The sequence below is a fragment of the Dermacentor andersoni genome, chromosome 3, assembly GCF_023375885.2.
Source record: "Dermacentor andersoni chromosome 3, qqDerAnde1_hic_scaffold, whole genome shotgun sequence".
Classification (NCBI taxonomy): Eukaryota; Metazoa; Arthropoda; class Arachnida; order Ixodida; family Ixodidae; genus Dermacentor; species Dermacentor andersoni.
This window is the reverse complement of record NC_092816.1, coordinates 9297283-9317843: the sequence shown is the minus strand read 5'-3', so window position 1 is coordinate 9317843 and position 20561 is coordinate 9297283. Positions and strand designations below refer to the sequence as shown.

The 20561-nt window shown below is 50.5% G+C and overlaps 1 protein-coding gene across 1 annotated transcript in view; it reads left to right on the top strand.

Moving 5' to 3' along the window:
• Positions 1 to 20561, top strand: part of LOC126520778 (echinoderm microtubule-associated protein-like CG42247) — a 265801-nt gene that overhangs the window by 66174 nt on the left and 179066 nt on the right. The window contains exons 4-5 of the mRNA XM_055061096.1: positions 827 to 883; positions 1140 to 1181. Coding sequence (XP_054917071.1) covers positions 827 to 883; positions 1140 to 1181 — 99 coding nt within the window. The remainder of the gene's footprint in view (positions 1 to 826; positions 884 to 1139; positions 1182 to 20561) is intronic.

Here is a 20561-nt window from a genome sequence, read left to right as displayed (position 1 = left end):
AAATTCTTTACCACTCGATGTTCTTGAAGCTGATGACACTGTAACTGCGCCGGAACGCCACTTTTATAATTCTTATGGTTGTCATGTTGCTGTCTTGACATGTTATTTGCTATGGATGAATTTATGTTCGAATCACGTGCAATCTTCATATATGATGTATCTCCTCCTGCGTGGGCCATACTTGGCCGTGCAGTATTCTGAAATGAATGAGTGAACGCATGAACGATTGAATAAGTAAACAGCTACGCGCATTATTATTGCTAGTACAATTACGAAGAGATCCTCTTGTAGCGAACAATTCTAATGCCACGCAGCATTTCGTTGCAAGCGGGCTTGGCTATCCTCTTATCGAAACCCGCAATATAGGCTGTTTTTTCTTGTACAGGTAGCTTCGAATGGGCACAGCAAAACAGGTAACGTGAAAGAGGCAGAAATTAATTTGTTTTCGTAGGTTTAGTGCAGACGGCAGGGCACTTTAAGACGTAGAATAGACGTTGTGTATTTAGGGGGGTCGGCAGTAACCGCGTGCTACTTCGCAAGTTACTTTTCTCATGAGCATGCGGCCCTTCGGGAATCCTTGTTGGTTTGCCATTTGGGGTGAAAACAAGGGGAAGCTGTTTGTTTGGGTTTCGTGCTTACGTTAATTACTCGCTTTCGAAGAAGTTATTGAAAAGAGAAATTGACATACCACACAATTTATGAGCATGTAGGCGGCTGTAATATTCGAACGTAAGAGCTTTGTAACAGTGCTCAGCAACTTTGGGAGGACATCTGCACTGCTACGTTCTTATCCCCCCCCCCCCCCCCCTCACGTTTGCTTCTGCAGGCAATTTGAAATCGGAAGATGCGGACGGTCAGGAAGAGGACGAAAGTAAAGAGAAAGGTGCGTTATGCGTTGTTCGATTGCAAGAGTATAGCTGTACGTAGTGGTGTAAAATAGGGGATGCTCAGATACGTAGTTGTAGTAGTAGCTGTTATCATGGATTTTCTTTCGATGATTAGAATGACTAAACGTGTATGCAGAAAGCGCCTGCGCCACGTTTTCGCTTTCTTTAGCACATCTGCTGCGCCGCGCGCAGCGTTGGTGTGAAGCCGATCTGCGAGTGTCTAGTCCAAAATTGTGATTGGTTGTTTTTCAGACAATGCTCCACCCGAATACACAGAAAGTGGCGGTGACAACGGTGAGTATGTGGATTGTCTGCAATTTTAGAGTAAGAGTAGTAATAGCGACTTGTATAGTGCAGCTTTTCAGTGTGTAGATTGCATGCGGATTGGGTGTTGGCGCTGTCGTGTATTCTGGATCGCTTGGTTCTGCGGCCCTCGCCTCTTTCGCAAGGCTAATGCAAAGAGGTTTGCAGGGACGTTTCTTATCAGATTGACGCGAAGAGTAGCAGATAGGAACGTGATAGAAATGGCTCCTTTGGGACAACTTGGGCATGCGTGGAAGTACACCCCGCTATATAGGCAAAGGGACAGCCCTCGAAACTTACATTCAGGAAAACATAAATGTCAACCAACTAAAGGCCCGATGAAGCGAATACACTTCCTTGCAGTCTCGTTTTGTGGTGAAAAACCGCTGAGGGGGGGGGGGGAGGGGCTGTTTGCTGCCTGTAAGAGTCAATGTTGTAGAATTTTTACGATTGACAAGTTTAGCATCACGCATTTTACGTTTAGAACACGGAAAATTTTTTTTCGATGCGGGTATAGTCGATGCGTATTTTGTATGATATCGAAGACCAATCATACACTTGCTTGCCAGCTAGCTCTAAACCGTGGCGCTTAATCCACTACTTGGGATTGGCCAAGAAACCGGGTGGTTGAACGGAGGAGGGCACATAGAACTCAATAGAGAAGGTAAGAGAAAAAAAAGCGTGTCACGCAATGCGGGAATCGGTTTAGGGCGAAGCTTTCATTAGATTTTGCGGGGAACGCTGATTTAAGTGCCTCGTTCAACGTGAACTTGTGGCAGTCCAACATACGAACCACACGCACGAAAACGAAAGAATGACGGTGCCGTAGTGGAGACCACTACACCACGACTGTGCAATGATGATATATATATATATATATATATATATATATATATATATATATATATATATATATATATATGTACTTGTTTGAATTGTACTTTACAAGTGGTAAGGTAAATGGAAATGAAAGGGCCGAAGAGGCAACTTGTCGCCGGCCGAACGCACATTATCTTGTGGAGAAGGCGACGTCGGTGGAACCAATGGTATGGTTCTGGTCCTTCGGAACGCGCGTGCGCGCGTAGCGGGCCGCTCCCGCGTCGGTACAAAATGGCCGAGCCTTTAGAGCCCATCTTCCAAGTTAGCTACGTCTGAGCATAGCTCGCAAGTATTGGTGGATATGTTACACAGAATCTGGATAGATTCTGTGTAACAGTGCTGGGTATGCCCCGACTTGGAGTAACCTGAATGTTAAAGTCTGTGGTCTGCCTAGTTTCCTATGTGGCGGAAGATATCGTCTCCACCCCGTGTAAAAATGTTGTATATATATAAAGCAGGAGACATGGCGGTCTTGCGAAGCTCTGTTTATTGCAAACCTCGTCTTCCTCCTTCACCACTATTGCACCGCACCGTGCTGGTGCGGTTCGCCGCACGCTTCTCCCTCCCCCCGAAAAAGTCGTGGGTGTAAGGGTGGATGATATCGTCTTAATCTCCCCACATGAACGATGTCAGTTTGGCGACCGAGTGGGGTCACGCTGCGGTCGATCTCGTAGTTTACATCAGATATTTTGCGTATGATGGTATACGGTCCTTCCATTTTTGCACCGAGTTTACCGCGGTCGGGGTGCCAGGGTGTCTCCTATAGAACACAGTCCCCCACTTGAAGCTCTGAGGGAAGAAAGCTTTTGTCATATATGAGTTTGTTTTTCTCGTGGTATTCCAGGGAATTGCGGACCGCGTTTGCGCGAGCTTCAGGCAGGCTTTCGGTAACGTTGGAGAGGAGCTGGGGGTAAGATGGTGTGCCATACATAAGGAAGCAGAGTGGGTAGCCCGTGACCACGTGGGGTGATTTGTTGTACTCGTCCACAACGTCAGAGAGGAGACGCGCCGATGATTTTCGGGGTTCCTCGTTGATCTTGCAACGGAGACGAGTGACGATGGACTGATTAGTGCGCTCATTTTAGCCATCACACAGTGGGCGTTGTGAGCTTGTATAAAGCAGATGAATTTTGTTTGATGAATTGCTTGAATTTGCCAGCGGTGAATCCTCTGCCGCAGTCGGAAAGGAACTTCCGAGGCTTTCCAGCAATGAAGATACTTTTCATGCAGGAAATGTAGGCGTCGCAGGTCTCATTTCTATGTGCAAAAGCCCACACATAACAGGTGGCATGGTCACCGTCCAAGTGAATGAATATTTTGGAGGAACCGTAGTTGGCGAAACCTCCGATAGTGTCCATGGTCAGAAGAGCAAATAGTTGTTCTGCGAGTGGTAACGATTCCAAGGAACCAAAACGTTCGATTTTCGTCTTCTTGCACCGCTGGCAAGTATCGCAGTGTCGAACGTATTTGGAAACGTTGGTGACGATGTCAGGCCAATAATATTGTGGAGAGATAAGTCGCAATGGCTTGTCGCAAAGTCGCAATGTGCTCTCGCAGTTGTTCAGCAGATAGCAGCTAAATGACAGGGTTTCTAGACAATACATCGGCTTCGAGGGAGGAGGAAAGATAAAAGCAGAAGGCAGGCAGGTTAACCGGAACAACGTCCGGTTGGCTGCACTACACCGGGGAAGTGGGAAAGGGGAAACAAAGATAACAGGGACAGAGAGGAGGGAACGAAAGAAGGAAACTAGCGGTGAGTTCACTGACGCGTGTGGTCTAATAGAAATTGCATTAATAGTCACAGACGTTCACACAAGCCCGTCGTCCTCAAGAAGCACAAAAGCGCCTTCACCGCTTTATGGGCCGACGAACGATGGGGGTGGTGTTCGATGTTCTTAATAATGTCATTTTGGTGCTCGATGTTTACGTCGTACGTGGAGAGCTTCCAGGACCATCGGAAGAGACGGCCCCGAGAATTTTTGAAGTTTTTAAGCCACTTCAATACCGCGTGATCGGTGGTCACAGTGAAAGGTTTTCCATATACATAACAATGCCATTTATCGATGGCATCAATAATTGCGAAACATTCAAGTTCTGTGATGGCGTAGTTGATTTCATGTTTTAGCAGCTTGCGTGAATGGTATGCAACTGGATGCTATCCACCTTCATCATCAGCCTGCTTCAAGACGGTGCCGATACCTTAGTTGGACGTATCGCAGTAGAGCTCACAAGGTTTGGCGGTGTCGTAGATGACAAGGATGTGTTCTTCAGTTACACGTTTCTTAAGCTGAGTGAAAGCCAGTTCACAGGCACGGTCCCAGTTTTAAGTGGTGTCATTGCTGAGTACGGGTGTCATTGGATGAGCAATTTCACTGAAGCGGGCGATGTATCGACGGTAAACATTGATGGTGCCGAGAAAACGCTGTAACTCTTTAGGGCGTGATGGCGTGGGAAACCGCAGGATTGCCTCCACGTTGCTTTGTTTCGGAGCGACTGGGCCACTTGAAACCCTGTGTCCCGGGTACTCAATGGAAGCTTGTGCGAACTGACATTTCTTCAATTTCAGTTTAACGCATTCGCTTCTAAAGGTGTTTAGAGCGGCATCTAGATGCTTCAAATGGTCTGGGAAAGTGTCAGCATAAACGACAATGTCATTAAAGTAGTTCGTGACGTGCGTCAAATGGTGCATGGCCAATATAGACTTGACAGCCCGTTAGAAAGTGGCTGGAGCGATCCGGAGACCAAAAGGCCTGCCAAGCCATTCGTAGTGACCGGTAAGTGTGACAAAGGCCGTTTTCAGGATGCCTTCGGATGCATTCTCACGTGCCAGTAACCTGACGTTATGTTGAACGTCGAGAAATACGTCGATTTCCCGAGACAGTCAAGAACGTCGTCGACGCGAGGGATGGGTTGATAGTCGGGCACTGTCACTGTGTTTAGCTTGCGGTAATCTACGCAGAAACGCATGCGTCCTTTTTTTTTCTCGACCAGAAGCGCCGGTGCAGCTTACGGTGACGAAGACAGTTGGAAAACTCCTTGTGTGAGAAGGTTGTTGATTTGTCTGTTAATTTCGACGCTATCGGCTTCTGAGTATCGATAGTCCGGAGCCCTGAGGATGGGAACATTGTCGACGAGAGGAATGTGATGCGTTTCGCTAGTTATGCACCCATTGTCAGCCTGTGATTTGGAAAAAATGTCCTCGTACTTATGGACAAGCTGCTTCAATGCCATCCTTTGAGTTTCATTTAGATGCACGAAATCACAAACTTCAACTTCCTGCGAACAATCGCCCATGTTGGCCGTGGTATGGTTTTGTGGACGAGGGTGGATGAAGTCATTCCCTTGGCGTAGAGTCAGGGTATCAAGATCCAGAGACAAGTTAAAGAGACAGGCACTGTCCAAGCCAAGAAGTAGTTTGCTTTTTATGCCTTGTAGAACACGTGCCTGAATTTCCTTCGTGATTTTTGCGATCTGTATCTTTAGATTGACGCGACTCAATGTTTTGGTAGATGATGTAACTTGTTGAACATTTATACATGAATCTCTCATTATTTGTAGGTGAAGAGCCGTTAACACTGCTTCGCTGATACAGGTAATCGTGGCTCCTGTATCAAGAGTAGCGCTGACAGGGTACCCGTTAATGAGTGCATCAAATTGAATTAACAGAGCTTTGGGTCGTCTTTCTCGCTTCCCTGGTTGGTAGCGATGGCAGAAATGCTTGCGCGTCGTGGACATACATCGTGCCAGTGCGTCTGTCGTGGCAAGCCGTCCATTGCGCAGTGTCTGCATTCGAACGCGGGTGCTCGTATCGGCGTATTAGGTGGACGCTGCCGCTTGCTGCGTCGATGTGCGTGTGTCGGCCTGGTAGAACGCGCTGTGATTTAACTCGCTGCATAGATGACTCTACTCACAGCGCAGCTGAAAACCACGTCGCTGGTGTAGACGGGTTAAGCCCAGCAAGAGCCATCTCCATATCGGCGGGAAGATCGTCGATGAGCCCCGGTGCGCGTCCTTTAGGTCGGCAAGCCCCCCCCCCCCCCCCCCCCCACACACACACACACACACACGCACGCACGCAAGCACGTTGTACTGTATTATAAGGAGCAGTCGGGATGTGGCTATGAGAGAGACAACGACGACGAGAGCGAAAAAAACCTTGTTTCGGTGCTCTGTCAGCTGTAGTACCTCTCGCTGTTCTATCGTTCTAGTCGCGAACGCTTGCTGCCGAAAGAGCTTCGCGACATTTGGCGGAAGGGCGGGGTAAGGCGAGAACATTGGCGAGGAATAAATAGAAAATGATCGAAAATAGCAGAAATTATTATAGAGAGGCCCACTGAAAGAAAGCCAAATTGTCTTATATTTTAGGTTTGCACCCCTGCGATTGGTTTTATTTGTGACCACTGTTGTGTTAAAAATCTGAAAAAGGCCGTGTAGGTTTTTCTCGCCCAGCGATTATCGCAGGTGTTCAATGTCGACGTGAATATCGATTCCTCAGCCATGTGAGCGCTGACAGCTCCGGCGGGTATGAAAGCGAATCTGTCTCATTTGCTGTCCGTTGTTGCCATTTAATTTGCCCTGTGTAGTATAATCCTGGGCATGCCGCCAGGCACATATCTCCAGTTTTAATTAAAGAGGCTCTCTAGCTTGGAAAGACTAGCTGTTCACGTGATCGTAAACGTATAAAATGCGCGCTGCGTGTCACTCATGCGCGGTGTACAGTATAATTGCAGTAAGTGCGTGAACTTGTTTAGATCGTAATACCGAGAAAAAAGGGGGAAAATTAGCATCTCCTTGCGCCTGTTGCTGTCTTGTTTAAGAAATGACCATTGTTGCGCAAATATTTCGAAAAGGAAAAACGAGCGAGAGGATAAGGCAGACAGAGAGGCCTTTGTCTCTCTGTCTGCTCTTTCCTTTCGCTAGTTCTCCCTTTACTCAATTCTAGTGCTACAAAGGCAATTTCTTCCACAAGGTAATTTCAACGGGGTGCACATGTTTCTCTTTCCCGCTATTTATCATGACAAAGTTGTTCTCGCCGATGCAATAGCCCATATATGAATACCAGCGCAAAGAAGACGGCGAGATGGCCATTGTAAGAACAAATTAGTATAGTTTTCATACCCTGCTGACATGCCCATAAATCTTGTCAAGATGATCCCATTGTTAGGTAAACAGCTGCGGCAGATGTTAGTGTAAATGAAAATTTACGCAAACATCTGCTACATTGATGGTTTTAAAGTTCTTTCTTCAGAAATCTCGCATAGTTTCACCTTGTTATTTGTTGTTCGCACGTTCACATGGCGCTGCTAAGGAGGACATAGTCGGTGAAAGCGACGATGGTAAGATATTAAGGTATTACGCACCCCTAGCAGCTAGCTGGCTTCCGTAATGTCCTTCACGATAGTCAAATTGTCTTCAGATCTTTCCCACGACAAGGGTAATGGTGATGTCCATCATGAAATTAGGAAACCAGCATTCCACTTCTCATGGATGACGCAGTGAGGAAGTCTTTCAGTTGGTTTCGCAGACAATGCAGAAGTGCGGGAGGAGACGTCGGAAAACTCCCCTAGTAAGCGGATGCACGCATTTTTCTTGGATCCGTCAGTAGCTCTGGTCCGTGCGAACAAAGGCGGGACACATTCTTTTTACTGGGATGACCTGTAGTTCCCTTCCAAGCGACGTCACTGCACCTTCGGTATTTCATTTGGGCATAGCTCTGCCCGCATAAAAATAGATCTTAAGAGGCTTGTTGTCTGACGTTAAAGCACTAGGTTTACACCAGTTTTTTTTTCATAAAATTATTGTTATTTTCAAGTGTTATTCTCCCCGGCTTCTTTCTGTATTGCACTACACACAGAAATGAAGTAGTTCACAAAGTGTTGGCACCAGTGATGGCAAGCATTCCATTATTGCGTCCTTGCTTAGCTCGTTAACACAAAGTCATTGATTGGGTAGACCAGATTATATGTTGTTTTTCTTCAAGCACAAATTCGGGAGCAAACAACACGGATTTATTGTATTGTCTTCTCACTCCGCCAGTCCGATACTGCTGATAATCGAGGCAAGTCACCTGGTTTCTCTTAGGCCTTTGAATGACACTCGGTTTGATTGCTCGTGGCTGGCCTGTATTTTCTTGTAATTTATTGGCATCTTCTTTGCGGAAGGTAAATATCCTTTGTGGGAGGAAGAAGAAGCATGTGCTTGCTGGGGACGCGTCCGCGCCAGCTCCCGCTTTCTCGCCAATTTATATGTGCATTTTGCCCAATTTTGTGCCTTTTCTACCCAGAATCGGATTCTTGAAGTTATTTTCTACCTAAGCAGACCACATTTCGGCAAGTGCGTGACCTCTGTACTTTTTTACGAGTGATTTCATCTCTCGCCGCCCCGCCTCGGGCTGTAAGCCTAACGGCGAGCACGGCCGCCGCCATTAACGCCCGTCTCGACTCCGACCAAGCCGCCGCCGACCCCGGACCTCCCCGCGCCCACCCCGGCTGCGGGGGCCTCCAGCGATCACAACAAACGAGCCTTCCACCCAATAACGACCCTACAGCGATGGCATACGAAGTCAATGGCCAAGACATGAGCCCGGAAGACTTCACCGCAGACGCTGGGTGGACTATCGTGGCGCCGCGCCCGTCAGTAATCAAGACTGCGTTGAGCCAGCCCAACCTCGTTAACCACCAGCGAAAGGGAGGAAATACGAACGCAACCGTCTCAACAGCGAGAAACTCCTTGATCAAAGCAAGCAGAATGCCCGCACTGCCCCAAGATGACATCAAGATCGTGATTCGCATACGTGGCGGTGTCAACATAGCCAAGGTAGGCCAACTTACGGTCACCAAAGCAATTTGCATGGCTGCTTGCATCGAACCGAACGAGTGAAGCGAGAACACGATATGCCCCAATTTGAAGCAGAACATCATGGTGGTCAGCACACCGTCCGGAGCGAACGCAGAAAAATACCTCAGGATCTGCAGCATTTCCATAGGAGAGCAAACGTTTGAAACCACTGCATATAGGACGGCTCCGCACGAAACGTGCAAAGGCGTTATAAGAGGGGTTCCGCTCGATGAGACGCAGGATTCCATAAACCGCAAGATCGTCAACTCACGCAACCCGCTCGCTCTGGCGGCAAAGAGAATCAAGGAAACTGGCACGGTCATCATCGCCTTCGACGGCTTTCGAGTCCCGAACTATGTCAGATACGACAATGCCCTGATCAAGTGTTCTCTTTACCGCAAGCAGATCGCCATGTGCCATGTGTGCGGCAGACTCGGCCATCGTGCGGGCGTATGCCCCTCGCCCGACGACGCAATTTGCAAAGCCTGTGGACTAGCTAACCCTAACGCAGATCATGTGTGCACCTCGATCAAGTGTGCGCTCTGCGAGGGAAATCACGTCACGGCAAGCAAGGAATGCACGAACCGCTTCCAACTCCCCTACGTCGTCCGAAGAAGACGAGTTGAAAGAAGAATCGCAGCAAACGCAAGCAAAAGCACCACGAGATCAGGACCAATCGCCCTGAGTCAGCACGATTTCCCGCCGCTAAAGAACGCCGAGTGTAGTACCATCAACGACAACGTGGCCGCCAACGCAGATGCTCGCTTGTCCGGCGAGCGGGGCCGCTCGAGATCGAGGAACCGCGGTTGCCTGTCGTCACGATCACGAAGATGCTCCAGGAACCCGAACCAGAGATCCTCGTCAAGGATACGATTCGCCCCCAGCCCACGAGTTGGCGGTGATGATCGGTTGACGTGGGCCCAACGAGCTCAGCAGCACTAACAACAGGAGCGACAAGAACAGCAGCACCAACAGCAGGCCGCAAGCCAGGTGAGTCCGATGGCACGGCCAGAGCAACTAGAAATAGCAAATACGATTAAAAGACTAGAACACGAAAACAAAGAGTTAAGGCCAACAATCATACAACTCGTCGAGGAAATCAGACAACTCAAAGCGCCTGCACTCTCCGACTCTAATCAAACCGAAGCCACATCAGAACCCATGGTAGTAGAAGTAACGGTCGTGGAATCCACGCGCAATCCGCATAAGAGAAAAGCCGTGACAAACACACATCCATTGAGCACGGACAGCTACATTAAGGAAATCAAGGAACTGCTCGGCGGGCTTGCAACTACCATCGCGTCACTGAAGGAAGGGCGAGACAAACTTGCGACGACTGTAGGGACCCTCAAGGAAGGTTACAACAGGATAACATTACAAATCAATCACATGATGGAGACGATCAACATCCATGGGGCAAGGCTCAACGCGCTAGAAATGGCAGACCACCCGTCTGTGACATCACAGTCTACTATTACCAAGCTACTTCGGGCGTTGTCGCTCGATAGACAAAGCAACAACGTGGCCTCACAAAGGCCACCCCACTCACAAAGGCCACCCCACGCCAACAACAAAGATGGCTGTGCAAACTGAAACGTTTCGCCTTTGGCAATGGAATTGTAGGGGCTACGTCCGCAAAAAGGCCCCCCTGCAACAATACATTCGAGCCAAAAAAGACGAACCCCAAGTCATTCTCCTACAAGAGACAAATACCGCTACACCCTCGCTATCCGGCTATGACGTGACCGCAACGACACCGCAACACAAATGTAGAGGTATCACCACGTTGGTCAGCAACAAGCTAGCCCACACGACACACAAAGGTAATCACGACCGCAGCAATAGCGAATTCATTCTCACGGAAGTCTTCCCTAGAGCCAAGAACGCCAAGAGCATATTCATCCTAAACGTTTACAGCAGCCCCAAGCACAGAGGCCAAAAATTTAGGGAAATACTCCAGCTCGCCCGCATCCGTGCCGGCGACGACCCCATGATCGTGGCCGGGGACTTCAACGCCCCTAACACGGCCTGGGGATACGTCGCCAGCAGAGCCAAGAGCAAGTACTTACTAAACGACGCCGATGAACTTGACTTTACGCTCATCACGAACGCCGAATACCCCAAAAGAACGGGTAACTCGGTCAACCGCGACACAACGCCAGATCTCACTTTCGTCCGCAACGTCCCAAACTATCAGTGGAACAACCTCTTCGAGGATCTGGGCAGCGATCATCACATTGTCGAAACAACGATTGACACCCCATCCAGAGAACCCAGAAAAATGACGTACGTCGACTGGGACAAGTTCCGCGAGTTCAGAAACTAACGCCGAACAGGCAAAGAATCAATTGAACAATGGACGTCGCAACTAAAGGCCGACATTAAGGGGGCCACAAGGGAAATAGAGACAGATCTCCCCGTTCAAAGCATGGACAGCCGACTGGCTCACATGCTCGAAGCCAAAGAATCGCTCACCAGGAGATGGAAAGAACAAAGACACAATCGACGGCTGAGGAAAAGAATTTCTTCCCTCAACCGGCTGATTTCAGAATATTGCACGCAACTATCTAACCAGCAATGGAACGAGGTGTGCGACGCCGCGGATGGCCGCATCACCAGCGGGACGACGTCGCACCTGCTCAAACATCTTTTAGACAGAACCAGAACCAAAGCGGACCAGGGTACACTGAACAGGATCATGCACGAGGAAGTCAAAATTACTACGGAAAATGAGCTCATTGACCGTCTCGCCGACAAGTACCTCCCGCTGGCCAAAAATGCTAGAGGCACGACCGCCGAAGCATATCGCGGCAAAGCCAACCCAGAGCTAGATCGGGACTTCTCAACCGAAGAGATACGGACGGCGCTTCAGAACCTAAACAGCAAGTCAGCGCCGGAACCGGACGGCGTAACTAACAAGGCACTTAGAAACCTCGACGAAACCTCAATCGAAACCCTCACAGAGGAAATCAACAAAATCTGGAGGAACGGAGCACTACCCGAAGACTGGAAAACGGCCCTCATCGTGCTCATCCCAAAGCCTGGCAAGGCGCCCAACATCAATAACCTCAGACCTATCTCGCTGACGTCTTGCGTCAAAGGTAGCCGAGCACGCGGTCCTAAACAGGCTCTCGAAGCATCTCGAAGAAAAAGATATCTACCCCGCAGCAATGCTCGGCTTTAGACCCGGGCTATCCACCCAAGACGCCATGAAGCTCCTCAAGCATGAGATCATTGACGCAGACACGAGAGACGCGAGAGTAATCTTAGGGCTAGACCTCGAAAAGGCATTCGATAATTTATCACATGACTACATACTCGACACGATCTCCAACCTCGACCACGGCACAAGACTCTACGCTTATACAAAATCGTTCCTGAGCGACCGAACGGCCACCCTCCGTCTAGGAGAAATCAAGTCCCAGAAATACAAACTCGGCGGCAACGGCATACCGCAAGGTTCTGTCATCTCTCCGATGCTTTTTAACCTTGCGCTAGCCGGCCTAGGCAAGAAATTGGATCAAATCGAGAACGTCAAATACACGATATACGCAGATGACGTAACGCTCTGGGTCCCCGGAGGTAGCCTGGGATCAATTGAATGCGCTCTGCAGCAAGCGATCGACGCGATCGGGGAATACTTCGCTCCCACCGGCCTGCGATGTTCGCCTGCGAAGTCGGAGCTCCTCGTCTACAAACCATCGAGAAGCGGTCCCAAGCCAAAGAACCAAATCAGAGACACACACTCCATTACTGTCAGAACAAAAGACGGAGGAACCATTCCATACGTCAGCAAAATCAGAGTCCTTGGGATGCTCATTGAGAGCAACGGCTTTAACGCCGCGACAGTGGAGAAGATCGTGACAAAGTCGAATAATGCCTTGAATCTCATACGACGCGTAGCAAACAGACAACACGGCCTTAGGGTAGAAAATCTCCTCAAGGTAACACACGCCTTTGCGCTTTGCCACTTCACCTACGAGGCAGCCGTTGTTGGAGTCTCGGTGCTGACGCCCGTTATTGCCAATGGGTCGCAAGCCCCAAGGGTAGCGTTGGCCTGGCGGCCTGGGGCACTGGAAGCATCCGAAGGTCCCGGCAAAGCAAGAGTAGACTGGTAACAGAACAACTTGTTTATTCTAACATAGCAAAAGAGCGGCCGGTCAGGTCGACCGAAGTGGAGAGACGGGAGAGCACGTAACTCAACAGTACAAATCGGAGCCTCTCTCCTGGCGTCCGGGGGCAGCTGCTCTTATACTCTCGGCGTCGCGGGCCAGAAGGAAGGTCACGGGATGAGCCCACGCGACGGCGGAGCAGGAGCCCACGACGGTGCGCACGGTCGAGCCGAGAGACATGCTGAACCGAGTGTAGTGACGCATCGCCAACCCGCCGACGGACAGACCTGCTGGCTCCTCACTTGGGGAGCTCCGCTCCCCGGCTGCCGCGCTTTGACAAGCGTGGGCACACACACACACACGCACATACGAAGACACGTGGCACTGAAACACGCCTGGACACGCTTGGCGGGGAGGCGTTGCGGCGGCGTCGAACGGGCCAAAATGTCTGCCGCTTTGAGCGAAGCCCCGGCGTCCGTTGCATCCGCGCCGGCATTACCGCGCGTTGTAGGCGAAACGTAACAGACCGCCCCGCCGGGGGAAGGAGATCCCGATGGTCAGGGGACTGCATCCGCTGTCCGGAGGGATGTCGCTCGATGATGCTCATAACCGAAGTCGGGCGTCCTTTGGCGTTTCTTGAGCGCAGCGCACAGAGAAGGCCTCGTTCTCACGTTCAGGTGCACACAGGACACTGCAAAGTGACTTCGGGAGAGTTGACATTTTTGTTCTCGTTTCCGGCAAGCGTTAGAACTACGCCGAAAGTCAACCGCTCAGTCAGCAAGCACGGCACAACCCTCACTAAGCCCTGCCAGGCTCTTTCCCCTTTTATACTGCTGCCTAGTTCCTTACAGTAGTTTAGCAGCACTCAGAACGCGTCCATAAATCGGAAAATTGCACTAGAAAGCACATCATCACTTTGAAACACTACACAAAAGCAATAGGTTAAAAATCCTGCCTCAGGAAGAAAAACATCAGTAACAAGCAATTTTGAGGCTGATTCCCACGTTAGGGGCTTCGACTTAAGCCATCGGCGTTACCGTTGAGACTCCCCTTTTTGTAACGCACCTCAAAGGAATATTGTTGCAAAGCGAGGCTCCAGCGCAGGAGGCGGCCATTTTTGGGAGAGATGGTCTGCAGCCATTGGAGAGGGCAGTGATCCGTCTCAATGATAAACCTCGAGCCGGCTAGGTAACATGACAATTTCTGAACGGCCCACACGATACACGCACACTCTTTCTCGGTGGCGCTATACGCCTGCTCACGACTCGTCAGCTTACGACTAGCATACAGGACGGGGTGTTCTACTTCTCCATTTTCCCGTTGGCACAGTACAACGCCCATGCCTCGCTCACTAGCATCACACTGAACAACGAACCCTTTTGTGTAGTCGGGCGATCGTAGCACAGGCTGGCTTGTTAGGGCGCTCTTTAGGGCGCTAAAAGCTCTTTCCTTTGTCTCGTCCCAGACGACTGTTTGCGGCTCTGTCTTTCTTAGAGCATCCGTTAGGGGAGCCGCGATATCAGAGTACCTGGGGATGTACCTCTGATAGTAGCCGGCGACACCTAAGAACGACCGAATATCGGTCTTCGTGCGCGGTTGCGGGAAGTCTCGCACAGCGGCCACCTTTATTTCAGAGGGGCGGCGACGACCCCGACCAATCACGTGTCCGAGGTAGACAACCTCGGCCTGTGCTAACTGGCACTTGGGAGCCTTGACTGTCAAGCCCGCATCGCGCAGGCGGGTTAGCACTGCCCGCAAGTGCGCCATATGCTCAGGCCAGGATGCGGAGAATATCGCTACGTCGTCTAGATACGGTAAAGCGAATTCTTGCTGTCCCCGCAACACTTTATCCATGAGGCTTGAAAAGCAGTATGGCGCGTTCTTCAAACCAAAACTCAAAACTTTAGGACGGAATGTCCCCATTGGTGAAATGAATGCCGCATACCTACTAGCCTCTTCTGTAAGTGGAACCTGCCAATAACCCCTGACAAGATCTAGGGTGGAAATAAACTGAGCGCTACTCACTCTCTCAAGGCGCTCCTCGATGTTAGGGATCGGATAAATTTGATCCTTAGTGATGGAATTAAGCCTGCGGTAGTCGACGCAAGGACGAGGTTCCTTGCCCGGTACCTCAACTAAAATCAAAGGGGAGGTATAATCACTCTCACCCGCTTCAATAACACCGAGCTGTAGCATTTTCTTTACCTCAGCCTCCATAATATCGCTCTGGCGGGGTGACACCCGGTACGCCTTGGATCGTACTGGCTCTGGGGAGGTAAGTTCTATGTCATGAGTAAGGACAGAAGTCCTACCAGGCCTCTCAGAGAACAGACCTTGAAACTCTTGTAAGAGCTGGTGTAGTTCGGTTTTCTGCTCAGGCGACAGCGATGTTTTACTTATTAAGTCACTAATGACTTGATCGGTGTCTTTCCTGTTCGTCACTGAGCCTAGTCCCGGAAGCTCGACCGGAAGCTCTTCTAACTTTCCCGCATCGGGAATTTCCTCTCCAGTATCTGGTGCCTTTAACGCTACAGGCTCAATTTTATCCCGTTCGGGCGTGCTCTGAATACCAGCTTGCTGCGCCTCTGACCCTTTTTCATCGTTCAACAACGTCGGCCCCGCAACTACCGCCTTTGCAGCGAGCTCCCGAACCTTCGATCTGGTTAAGGCCTGAACGCTAGCCTCACCAAACAAAAGCCCCTTCTCGCGCAGGAGGTGATCGGACCTGTTCGAAAATAAGTACGGGTACTGGGGGGGCAGCATAGATGACACTGCGGCCTCCGTCTCAAGTGCTCCGAAAGGTCCTTCAATAAGCACTTTTGCTACCGGCAGACACACGCTATGAGCTTCCACTGCTTGCTTGATCCATGCGCACTCGCCCGTGAACATATCGGGTTCTACGTAAGAGGGGTGAACTACATCCATTGTAGCTGCGGAATCGCGAAGCACTCGGCACTCTTTCCCGTTCACGAGGAGGTCTCGCATGTAAGGCTCGAGAAGCTTCATGTTCTCGTCAGTGCTGCATAAAGACAAAAACACGACTTTTGTTTTTGTTTCTGGACACTGCGCCGAAAAGTGACCCGGCTTCTGGCACGTATAACAAACGCGCGCTTGCCTGGTCTCGAACCGCTTTCTGCGTTCGGCTTCGGTTGCCGCCGTCTCCGTACGTTCGGTCGGACTGCTTTCACTCGCATCCGAACTACGTGTATCCCCCTTTGCTCTCATGGGTGTGAACTTCGGCCTCTCAAACTTGGAGCCAAATTCACCCTTTTGACCGTCCTTAGCTCCGCGAGCCCGACGCGTCACAAACTCCTCGGCTAGCTCAGCGGCTCTAGCCACCGTACTAACGTCTGGCCTATCCAAGACCCAGTACCGCACGTTCTCAGGTAACCGACTATAAAACTGTTCTAGCCCGAAACACTGCAGAACTTTCTCGTGGTCACCAAACGCTTTCTCGTGGTCACCAAACGGAATTGTAACAGGATGTATTGGTATGGCTGTCAAAAAGTCGTGTGCTCATCAAATGTCCAGTAGCCTGATGGTCCAAGCCCAAAGATGCAGAGAGGCCGGTTTTCCAGATTCTGTAATTGTGACAGGTGCTAATAAGATTATAAAAACGCTGAAATGTTCGGAACAGCCCAAAGAAAATGTCGCGGGGAAAAAAGTTGTTGTCATGCCTTATGAGCACGCGTTGTCACATCGTTTTAAGAGAGTAGGGGCCAAGTATGGTGTGAGGGTTGTTTTTTCTGCTCCGATGAAGCTGGGTAAATTAGCGGCGGCAGTTCAGAGGAAGCAGGAAGGCGTTAAACGGAATGCTGCTTGCAAGGTCAATCATGTCAATAAGTACATCAGTTGCAAGAAGGGCGCTGTCTACCAAATTCCTTTATCTTGTGGCCAAACTTACATAGGCCAGACAGGCCGTTGCATCAATATAAGACTAATGGAGCATGCCAATTCATTAGACAAAAAAGACACTAACCTGGCAAAGCATTGCAGTATTTGTAAATGCGTACCTTTCTTTGACGATACAAAATTGTTATTTTTTCATAGTGACAAGACTACCAGAGAAGTCGCTGAAGCATTTCATATCATCAGAAAATCTAATAGTTGCGTTAGCAAAACATCTTTAATCTTGTCAGCGAAAGAAATGGCATTGCTGCATAAAGGGTAGATTGCTAGGCAGGTACAACGCGTGCGAATGTTGGCTGTCCGATGTTTATATCCATCATCGATGTATGACCGGGCGCATGCGTGCCGAGTTTTGTACGTATATATGTTGACTTTTTACTTCAAATAAATCAGTTGTAAGTTCAGCGCCGTGTTTGTCTCCTCCTCATTCTGGTCCTGTCGTTTAAGCGCTGTTTGAATTTATAGTTAAAACGCTTTCTCTTCTTTGAGCCACTCCTGCATGTTTGACATAAGCCTGTACGCAAACTCTGTATATGACTCACTCCTGCCTTTCTCGTTTTCCCGAAACTTCCGACGGAACGCCTCCGCTGACAGCCGGTACTTTTTTAGCAGACTCGATTTTACTTTGTCGAAATCCTCTGCCTCCTCTCTATCCAAGCGAGCGACTACGTCGGCCGCCTCGCCGGGTAGCAAAGTGAGCAAGCGCTGTGGCCACGTTTCCCGAGAGAACCCCTGCTTCTCGCACGTTCGCTCAAAGTTAACCAGGAACAAACCAATGTCCTCTCCAAGCTTAAACGGCCGCATCAGGTCAGTCATTTTGAACAATACTCGTTCTCCTGCACCGTGTGCCTGACTTCCATTACGAGCGCGTTCCATCTCTACCTCGAGACGCTTCATTTCCAAAGCGTGTTCGCGCTCTTCTTTTTCTTTCTGTTCTTTTCGTTCACGCTCATCTTTCTCTTTCTGTTCTTTAAGTTCACGCTCCCTCTCCTCAATGGTCTCAAGGCATTCCGACAGCTCGTCATCCTCAGCTTCTAACTCAAGAATAGCCCTTAGCAGTTCTGGTTTTCTGAGTTTGTCTGAGACATCCAGAACCAACTCTCTTGCAAGCTCCAGCAATATCGGTTTGCGCAACGACTTCAAATCCATGGCTGCTCTGAATGCTGCTTTCTCTACTGCCTACTATTGTCTTGCCGCAAACTAACCCGGCAGCAACGACAACCACAATTACCAGCTCTGTTTCTAACACTAACAAAAGCCTGGCAAAACTCAGAAGAAGAAAGTCCCGCACTCACCAAACCTCGCAGCCAAGAATTCCGCGCAGTCGTTCCGCTGCAGGCAACCAGTCATCACACAGGGCTCGTTGCACTGCTCCCGGATGGTCGTTGTGCTGCTCAGCATACAGTCAACCGCATCTCTTCGCTGCTGGCCTCCGTTGTCGCGATCTCACCGCTGGCAACCAGCTGTTGGGGTCTCGGTGCTGACGCCCGTTATTGCCAATGGGTCGCAAGCCCCAAGGGTAGCGTTGGCCTGGCGGCCTGGGGCACTGGAAGCATCCGAAGGTCCCGGGAAAGCAAGAGTAGACTGGTAACAGAACAACTTGTTTATTCTAACATAGCAAAAGAGCGGCCGGTCAGGTCGACCGAAGTGGAGAGACGGGAGAGCACGTAACTCAACAGTACAAATCGGAGCCTCTCTCCTGGCGTCCGGGGGCAGCTGCTCTTATACTCTCGGCGTCGCGGGCCAGAAGGAAGGTCACGGGATGAGCCCACGCGACGGCGGAGCATGAGCCCACGACGGTGCGCACGGTCGAGCCGAGAGACATGCTGAACCGAGTGTAGTGACGCATCGCCAACCCGCCGACGGACAGACCTGCTGGCTCCTCACTTGGGGAGCTCCGCTCCCCGGCTGCCGCGCTTTGACAAGCGTGGGCACACACACACACACGCACATACGAAGACACGTGGCACTGAAACACGCCTGGACACGCTTGGCGGGGAGGCGTTGCGGCGGCGTCGAACGGGCCAAAATGTCTGCCGCTTTGAGCGAAGCCCCGGCGTCCGTTGCATCCGCGCCGGCATTACCGCGCGTTGTAGGCGAAACGTAACACCGTGCACAGATGGAAGGTAGCGGAGAAGGACAAACTCAGTGTACAACTGAGGAAGCTAGCCAAACTAGCACTGGGAATCCCCAAGAACACCGAGACAGAGCTCCTGCTGCAACTGGAGGAACACAATACACTTGAAGAATCGCCGAAGCTCATGAACGGGCTCAATGGACAAGACTCTCTGGAACCAAACCAGGTAGAGAAATCCTAGCCAAACTAGGTCATGACACCACAGTAATGAAGAATCTACATCAAAGCGTTCCGACGGACACACGCAACTCCTACATGGTTCGCCCACTCCCGCGGAACATGAACCCCGCGCACCATCAACCCAGAAGGCTGGCACGCAGATCGTTCATCATGCGTGAAATACGTGATAAGAAGATCTGAGCCTGTTTCGTAGACGCGGCCTAGTACCCGACCAGGAAGGCCTTCGTTGCCACCACGATCAATAAGCAAGATCAAGTCACAAACGCTCTCACAGTCAAGACCCACAAGTCCGAGATAGCAGAACAGGTCGCCATCGCACTCGCGCTCACAAACCCGACCACCACCCACGTCTACAGCGATTCACGCTTGGCCGTCAAAGCCTTTCAGAAAGGAGCAGTTGCAAGCCAAGCACTACAAATAATCAATAGATCCACACCGCTGCAGCATCACACCATCTGCTGGTTCCCAGCACACCTCGGAGATATCGAGGACGCCCCTCGCAATCTCAATGAGATGGCTCACAGGACCGCGCGAGACCTAACCCTCCGCGACGCCACCTATTCTGGTCGTGACCATCCCAGCGAGACTCGGGACCCTCCCTCCACATATAACGAGATAACAAAGCACTTTTATCTAGACCGTAGAATATACAGCACACCTCACAATAAGCTCACCAGGCCTCAAGCCCTCACGTTCAGAATGCTTCAAACAAACACGTACCCCACGCCGAACAGACTACATCACTACATGCCTGGCCTATACAAAACATTATATTGCGAAAATTGCCATAGCACACTAGACGTACATCACTTGCTCTAGCCGTGTGGTCGGACCCACGCAAACAAGGATCAAGACTACAAGAAGCATTACGCAGGCTACAGGAAGCATTACGCAGCACGGACCTGGCGGAGCAGCTCTGGGCCGTCCAGCGAGCCCACGATGCGGCCAGGGAGTTACAACTCCCGGTCCCAACGTGGGAGTAGCCCGCTCTATGGGACCTTGCGTCCTGTTGCTCGCAGGACCTTTCATTAAAGTTATTCCATCCATATTTGCGGAAACTACTATTTTTGATGCGAAAGCGTGAAATTGCCCATTGAGCGAAAAAGCCGGTGTCTGTCGTCTGGACAAGCAAAACGGCGCCTAAATTCCCATTGGCTGCGACGCCGCGTCACGTGCGCGCCTTGACAGAGCCGAGCGGCCGAAAGGGTAGCGCGTCAGGAGTTGCGCGAGGGGACATCGCCGGCGACGCCACGGCACCCTCACTCTAGGCCTGTCTAATCCTCGCGTTCCTTACCCGCGCAAGCTCTCGCCTGTGTT